The sequence below is a fragment of the Coturnix japonica genome, chromosome 32 (genome assembly GCF_054131305.1).
Source record: "Coturnix japonica strain WE chromosome 32, WE-NBRP24, whole genome shotgun sequence".
Classification (NCBI taxonomy): domain Eukaryota; kingdom Metazoa; phylum Chordata; class Aves; order Galliformes; family Phasianidae; genus Coturnix; species Coturnix japonica.
In genome coordinates, this window is record NC_140694.1 from 2,643,003 (window position 1) to 2,651,343 (window position 8,341).

General features: G+C 53.3%; 1 protein-coding gene across 1 annotated transcript; it reads right to left on the bottom strand.

Moving 5' to 3' along the window:
• Positions 1-323: 323 nt before the first annotated feature.
• LOC146755461 (uncharacterized) lies at positions 324-7,329 on the bottom strand. The gene is made up of 18 exons (XM_085525424.1): positions 7,235-7,329; positions 6,987-7,107; positions 6,722-6,801; positions 6,391-6,516; positions 6,041-6,120; positions 5,661-5,772; positions 5,261-5,350; positions 4,916-5,020; positions 4,580-4,732; positions 4,271-4,422; positions 3,856-4,003; positions 3,553-3,690; positions 3,257-3,433; positions 2,845-3,000; positions 2,592-2,693; positions 2,372-2,474; positions 2,074-2,133; positions 324-1,807 (listed from the first exon to the last, which is right to left on the bottom strand). Exons 2-18 carry the CDS (start codon positions 7,087-7,089, stop codon positions 1,659-1,661), a joined length of 2,034 nt encoding a protein of 677 aa, XP_085381550.1. The 5' UTR covers positions 7,090-7,107; positions 7,235-7,329; the 3' UTR covers positions 324-1,658.
• Between the last annotated feature and the right edge of the window lie 1,012 nt (positions 7,330-8,341).

The following is an 8,341-nucleotide window of genomic DNA, read 5'->3' on the forward strand; positions in this document are numbered from 1 at the left end:
AAAAAGAGGATGGATCCAATTGGATGGCCCCTGAGATAGACAAAACTCAACACCCAACACAAAACACAGTCCTCTCACCTGCTGGTCAGCAAACAACAGAGCACAACACACACCAGCATCCAGGACTCGTGCAAAAAAAGAAGAAAAAGAAATTGCTAGATGGTGTTTCTCAGAAACACAGAAGCACAAGCCAACTGGAAGATAGCTGCAATTATTCTTGAAAACAATGTCCTTTGTTATCTTGATGTGGCCAGTGTTGAGCGAAGCAAACAAAGTCAACCCGATTTTCTTACATTCAGATTAATCTGCAAGGCACAAAGTAATAAAGGTATGATTTTTATTAATAAACTGAGTGTTAGCAGCTGTCAGAAGAATGAATGTGTCACACACAGAGGTAAACTCCCACAGCAAAACTAGATGTAACATTTCCTATCTGTGTTTCATCCTCACAGGAAAAGCCTTTCTTCGCAAGATCTGCTGGAAGAGAGATGGTAAGAGACATGAAAACTGAAGGATCCGAGCACAGCTCTCCAGTAGCTCCCTCTGTACGTAGATGGTCGCAGAGACAAAAGGTCAAGTCCACTTTTGGAGGGAGCTTGGTGATGTTTACCACTAACGTTACACCACCTTCAGGTAAGTCTGCTCGCTTTCACATCCTTACAAAAGTGCATGAAATGGATCAGCATCCGCTTCTTTGGTTGACTGTTGCTTTTACTCTGAGGTCAAGTGATACAGGCTTTGCTGGTGATCTTCTCTACTCTATTGCTGTGGGTTTTTAAAATTACTATTTTTCTGCTTCAAAACATGCAACTTTGGCACTGTTTTCCCATTTCCAACAATGCAGTGAAATCCCGGTCTCATTTGGATGACAATAAGATGAACCACACTGCATTCTGAAGAGTACAAAACATGCTTGCTCTCTCCTTGGTTCTTGTGCACGGGGACACTAACAGCAATTCAGTTCAAAGGAGAAATTTCCTCCAGTGACTCTTGTCCCCATGTCTTCCTTCATCTTCCATTATTTTGTTGTTGTGTTGCTGTTATTAGTAGTATTAGAAACAGTATTGTTGTTAATGAAGAGTCTAATGTCATCAAAGAAAGTTTGCAGAATCCTTTCTAATCCGGTTTTGAATTGCAAACTCAAAAGCAAAGATCTTGAATTCTGGATTCCTGGCTCTCCAAGACATAGGCAAAGAAAATGTGTTTCTTTGTCTTTTTCCACATGACACTTATGTCCAGGCACACAGCACTATAAGCAAGCAGGAGCTTTGCTGCCCAGCATTCCGGCTTTGCAAAAGCTAGAATAAACCACAACTTTTCTGCTTGCTTGTTTAAGTTCCAAGAACTCATATGAGGAGTTACAATTTAGTCAGTGTAATTATGATCAGTTCTGCATCTGTGTGCATACGTGCTGCTCTCTAGTGGTCATATTCTCCAGATCTTCCTTCCAAAGGCTTTCAATTGTGCTTTTCAATTTAATTAATCGCTAACTACAGACCCAGTTCTAACCAGCTTGGTTCCTGTTCTTTCTTCCAAGATGTCTGTGCTCCAAGGCTCCCGCTGTTGTTCAGGGGGTCTGTCTTGCGTGACAGGAACACATGTCCCAGCAACGTTGCTGTACAGGTGTCCTAGCAACGTTAATGAACAAGAATTATCCCTCAGAAGGCTATGCAGGACCAGCGGAAAAGTGCTGGGAGCCTTCTCCGTGCTGGTGCCGCCTTCTGCCTTTGGTGTCTCAGCTTCTGGATGGTCTCAGATGCCATAGAACAGACTGTCAGATGGGGGTCATCTTCCAAAGGCTGAAGGGCTGCAACAGAAGGAAACAGAGCAGAGATGGGACCCCCAGTCTACAGAGAGCCACCAGCTTCCACTCTGGGCCTTGCCAGCCCCACTCCTTGCTTTTCCTGGCCAGGAGGAGCACGGGAGACTGACGGGTCAGTGGAAGACACTGCTCAGGACTGCCATGAATGCTCCTCTGCCCCTGCAGCATTTCCTTGCAGCAGGGCAAAGCACAGCTGCATGCTGCCCAGCTCTGCCCCCAGCCCCAACACACACAGCACTGCCCTCACTCACCACTGCAGAGTTCATTCAGCATCTCCTCACTCTGCTCCCTGGCGTGCTTCCCAATCAGCCCTAGGGAAAGAGCTCGGTCAGACACCCACTCCCCAACATGCTGCCAGAAACTCAGACCCCAACCCCGCCAGCCCAGCTGCTTCCCCTTCCATGCTGCAGGCAGGGACGGCACCTGAGGGGGGACCTGAGCAAGGCACCCACTGTGGCTACCGGCATGGGCAGGCTGTACCTGGGGGCTTCAGGGCTGTGCCTTCCTGCCAGGGCAGGGCCCAAAGAGGGACGCAGGGGTTGGGCTCACCAATGAATCTGACAGCCTCGCATCGCAAGGAGGCCTGAGAATCCTCCAGGTATGGCAGGCTCTGCTGCAGGTACCCTTCCACTCCCTTTCTGTCCTGCTGCAGCTGAAGAAGAGAACAAGAGCATGGGGCTTGCAGAGCAGCCACAGCTGCTGCTGCAACCCCTCCTCCAGCATCCCCTTTCCCCCAGCAAAAAGGTGGGGGCTGTGAGATTGTCCTCACCAAACACTTCATGATCCCCACTGTGTTCTTCTGCTGGGTCTGCTGCTTGAGCTCCTTCCACTTCAGGAACTTTGCACAGGACACAAGGGCTTCCCCAGATGCCTGCAGAACAACAGATGCAGGGACATGGCACCACACACACAGACACACATCCCAGTGTCTGAATGCTTGCTGAACTTGCTCTCAATTGCACATCACAGCTGAACTGTCAGCACACCACTGCCTGCACACTGCTCAGCTCTGAAATTCGTACCTGTGCTACGCTCAGGGTCTCGTCACTCATGTGAAAGAGCAGAGGGTGCAGGGCCCTGCGCACGATCTTCTTCATGCTTCCCTTCTGAGACCACAGCACAGCATCCATCACATCCATGAAGAGGCGGATGGAACCTTCTCGCACTTCAGATGATGCCTGAGGGAGAACAGGAGGACCTCAGACCTCAGCAGCACACTCTCACTGCCCATGGTGAGCATGAGTGTAGGCTGAGCCCCAGCACAGGGGCCTGACATCACCAAGAACAACCAAGCTGCACTAGCAGGGACACGGCCAGCAGTGCTACAGAGCCCACAGGACATGTCATTCCTGAGAGCCCAGAGAAGGAAAGAAAGGAGAAGACGCTCCTGTCAAGCACCCACCCGCAGAGCTCAGCCTCCCACAACAGACTTACGTGATTAAAAAGAGGCAGGATCTTCTCAGCCAGCTCCAGAGCAAACGGACTGGCATGCCTCTTCCCCAGATGGTGCACTGCATTCCTGAAAATATTCAGCACCTTCACAGTAATGGCTGTGTTGGCAAACAGCAGGTTCTCCATGACGCCTGGAAGCAGGGCCCGGATTTCAATTGCCTGTACAAAACACACAATTTCCTTTCCATCAGGAGGACAGATGCCAAGGCACAGTGTTGCCCATTGCCCCAGCGCCAGGCTGTCAACATGAGGCCTTCGTTTGACAAGGTCCTGCTCACCGTCTCAGGTCTATCAGACAGCAGCACGAGACGTCTGAGCACCAGCCAGAGCACTGGCAGGCTTTCCACATTCAGAAGCTTCTGGAGCAGTGCTGGCTTACACAGCTCCTTCACCAGCTCTTCAGTGGGAGGCATCGCCTGAAACCAACACAGCAGTGAGAGGCAGGCAGAGGCAGCAGGACATCCTGCACCCTGCAGCTCCTGGCTGCTCTGGCAGCTCAAGGCAGGGCACTAGGGAGACACAGCCCAGCCTGAGCTACCAGTGCTCTGTAGGAGAGCACGGTGCATTGTCCAGTAACTCACAGTCAAGCGAAGGAGGCCCAACTCCTCTGTGCTGATGCTCAATATCTCACACAGCTGTTGGTCCTGTAGAACACTGCTGAGCTCATCCCAGATCCGCTTGGATGCTTCCAGCAGGGTCAGCACACTCTTCAGTATGTCCAGGGTAGTGCTATAAACAGAGAGCAATGCTGCGTCAGCAGGGCTGCCTTAGCCACAGCACCATGGCTCAGGCAGGAGCCTGATGGGGGGCTCTGGGCTGCCATGGTTGGTATTGGCTGCTGCAGCCCTGAGCTGCCCACCAGCACTGGAAAGCACAGTGGGATGGAGGGCCTGCTCCTTGGGATGTCCTGCAGCTTTCCTTGGCTCTGGCAGCCAGACCATTTCTGAGCCCTGCTCTTCACATGGAACAAATGTGTGGGGCTGTCTGGGCTGATACCTGTCATTCTGTGGGAGGTCGGTCAACACACTCCTCAGCACATCTCTGGGAAACTGGACGGTCAGCATATCCAGCACTGAGAGCAGGATCTGCTGAACTGATGTGCTCTGGATCTTCAGGTTGGCGTGGATGAATCCCAGAATCTCTGGCACCTGTTGTGAGAACACAGGGAGACTGCTGCTGCCACTGGACTGCAGCCATTTGCCTCCCGGGCTGTGTTATTACTGCCCTTCCCACAGCTCATTGCTGCCTTCAAATGGCTTCAGTTCCCAAGAGCTGTGGCGGGCAGGGTTGCCTCACTCTGCTTACATCCATCAGCCAGGTGCCAGGGTTTCTCCGAAGCACATCCAGCATAGTCTCAGCCCACTTCTTCTCATCAAAACCATAGTCCCCAATGATCTTCTCCAGGGTTACAAGGGCAATGTCTGTCCTCTGAGAAGGGGCAAGGTTTTTTCCAAGGGGCTGCAGTAAGAAGGAAAAAAGGAGGGAAGGCATGTTAAACAGAATGAGAGAATAGCATCTGGAGCAGGATGAGCACAGGCAAAAGGAAGGATAAAGACCCTCCCTTCATGTCAAAAGCATTCTGAGGGTTCACACCTGAGCCGCAGCTTTTCTCACAGGTACACAATTTTCATGTCTCCTTACCTGCTGCCAGAAACTGCTGGTCATGAAGCCACTAAGCTTCGAGATGCGCCCCAAAGCCCTCTCACACACAGCCTGTGTCTTGGAGATGCTGAAAGGCAGCAGCACCTGTGAGGAGAGGAGCTGCTGGTTAGCCTGGGAGCTGCTGATGCCCACTGCAGGTCTGCTGAGCTCCTAGCTGGAATCACAGCATCCATCCAGGCTTCCCCTGAGCTTAAGCCAAGCCCATCATGGGGCTACTGCCGCCAGGGTCCCTTGCTGGCTCCAACTACTGCCAGTGCCGTTTCCATGGAGTGGGATAAACTACTAGAAGGGAGCTGTGGGGGCAGAACTTCACAATAGACAGACCTCCAAGATTCCCTGCAGCCGACTCTTGACACTGGCAATGGGACAGACATCTAGCACAATCTGCAGCATGTCGTCCATAGCTTCCAGGGTCTGTAAAGAGAACAGTGGGTTGTGGAAGTCTTTCAGGGTTCCCTTTCATACCCAGTAGACTGCTGTGAACCCCTCTGGCTGCCAAGGAAGGATACCCACAGATCTGTGCACAGGGGCACCCTGCAAGGCTGCTGCACTCAGAGCAGGCTACAACACAGGGTGTTTGCCAAGCCCAAGGCAAGAGTGAGAGGGGTGAGGGCAAGCAAAACTGCTACCTTGTCCCACAAACATCTTGATAGATCTCTGGACACAAGTAATCCAAGCGGCAGCCCAGAGGCATGGGGTCAACAGTAGATTGCCCAGTACATACCTGGTTGTAGAGGGAAATGTTCAAGGCCCTGGCTGGAGGAAGATAGAAGACGATGCTGCAGCACACCTTGAAGAGATGGAGTATTTCTTCCTCTGTAACTGCATTAACTGTGCTGCAATTAGAGAGACACTGATGCTAGGAGCGGTGCCTGGGTGCTGAGGCAGGGCTGGAACAGGTCCTCCCCTGGGCAAGGCTCCCTGAGAGGGATGGGGAGCCCTGCCAGGAGGTGCCTCCTCCCCTACGGGGCTGCTCTGGGTCAGAGGACAGTCCTGATGTCACCAGCTTTGGGGCGAGGGCCAAGACTTAGTGGGGAGCTGCATCAGGGCCACCAGGATGGTGCCTGGGGGATGTGCTGGCAAAAGCAGGGGCTGGGCAGGTACCTCAAGGCAGCAATGGTGTTCATGCAGCAGTATCTCAGGCCGGTGCTCAGCTGCTCCATGGGCTCCTCACGCAACAGAACCTGCAAAGCACAATCAGGATGGCACCTGGCAGCTGCCAGCACCCAGCAACAGCAAACCTGCCACCGGCCGCTAGGGCCTGAGTCGCCCCAGTGGCCCTTGACAAACACTGGCACACTGGTGCTGCTGTCCACCTCCACTGCTGAGCTCTCAGCAGCACCTGGAGTCCCATCTGGGGCACTTGGGTGTCTGTGCATCATTTCCCTGCCTCCCTCTCCCCCTGTCCTGTCCTTCTCACAGGGTGCAGCTACCTGGGTGCCATGTCCCCTCACCTCAATCTTCTTGCACTGATTTTTCAGCAAGCAGAAGATATCATGGCTCAGTGTGAGGCTCGTCTGTCCAGCCATGCTGCACAGTATACAAATGGAATTGAGGAACTGCAGCTTCTGCACCAGATCCTGGCAAGCACACAGAGACCGAGGAGTGTGAGTGGGGACAGCCATGGCCAGGGGGACCAGGCGTTGCGGGGTGTGGAGCAGCACAGGACAGCTGCAGGACAGCAGCAGCTCTGCCCGGCCATCAGCCCTCCTGCAGCCTGAAGGCAGAGCCAGAGGGACCGTCTGGAGATGCAGGTATAGCCACGATGGAGATGGCTGCTCTTACCATTTCCATGCTGATGGTGTTGGCTTGGATGAAGTCCACTGCCTCCTGTTCCACATCAGACAGAGGCAGCAATTCAGCATCTGAGCAAGGAGAGAGAGCAGTGCTATAGAGGGGCCAAAGGCAGGCGGGAGCAGAAGGAGCTCTGCCCTCTCCGGCCCTGGGCTCGCTCCCCTGGCACAGTCTGCCCGTAACAAGGGTTCCTGGTGTGGAGCAGGGGGCACTCGCTGCCCCAGCCCTGCCCACCCCGCTTTAGAACCTCACTCACCAGCATGCAGAGGCATCACCTCCGTAACTTGGTAGGGCTCCGCTGGAGATCTTCTGTCCTGGGGAGCCCCACTCTCCTCCCCGGCCATGCACGCGACGCCCATCACAGCAGCTGTGACGTGCTGGAACAGAACGGAAACACATTTCTGTTTTCTGTATTCACACAGCACAGTATGGGTACAATTCGTCAGAACTACCCTCGCATACCCTGCGGCAAAACCATGTGCGGGGACAAAACATGGCACGTACCTGGCAGTGAGATCACTTCAAGCTATCTGCAGCAGTTCCTTGTCGCTTTGCTCAGATGGAATGAGAGCAAAAGCTGCACCGAGGCAGTGGGCGGAGGGTGAGGAGAGGAGAGAGAAAGAGCAGGTCAGTGAGCAGGGCTAAGACATCCATGGAATAACACACACAGCACAACCGTCCCATCCACTTGCTGCAAGTCATGCTGAGTCTCAGGCTACGTGATGCCTGTCCACCCAGCAACTTTACAATGCTTCCACTACTGAGCAAAGACAATGGAAGAAGCACGGGACAGGTGCCAACTTTACTGATACCCCCTTTGGAACGTGTGTACAGGCAACCCTGCAACTGTCACCACAGAGCAGGCAGCGCCTCAGGAGGAGCCAGGAGAGCCTGTGGCAGGGCCCTCCGGCACCAGCCCACCTGAGGGGACCCGGCGAGCCCCGAAGAGGAAGGCCGGCGACTCACAGGCCTCAGCACCATCAAAGAAGAGGCCAACCCGCCGGCAGCAATAGAAGAGCCCATGGGGCAGCTGAGGAGGCTGGGGCCAGGCAGCACCCGGGACACACACTGGCCCCAACGGACCCTTGTCATCACCGTCCAATTCAACCTCAAATAGAAAACAGAAAGACTGCAAACAATAAATTAACATTGAAAAAAATTGAAAAACAAAGACCCACATCAGCCACACAGCAGCTCCTGCCCCATAGATCTAACTTACATAGAGAAAACCATCACTGCTCTTAAGATGTTTTGCAAGCAGGTGAAGCTTGATTGAAGTGTGGCTGTGAAGCTTTCTGAGATCCCTGCCCCCTAGTTTTTCTACGCTTTTTGTTTGCCTTTTTCGATACAGTGAGTTGCTCTTAATTGTGGCTGTGTCCTTTGCCACGAGCATACCACTGAGCACACGGTTATTTTGAGCTCCTCTTCTTCCAGTGGCTTGGATGAGCAATTCTGAGAGATATGCAGAACTGGGATGGCTGTGCTGCTGCTTCCTCCTCTGTCTCACCTGTGTTTTTCCCTTGCAGGGCACAGTTCTCTGGCAGGGCCCAAGTCTGTGTGGGTGTCTCCATCCACAAAGCTGCTCACCGTGCAGGAGGCACAGGCTGAGAG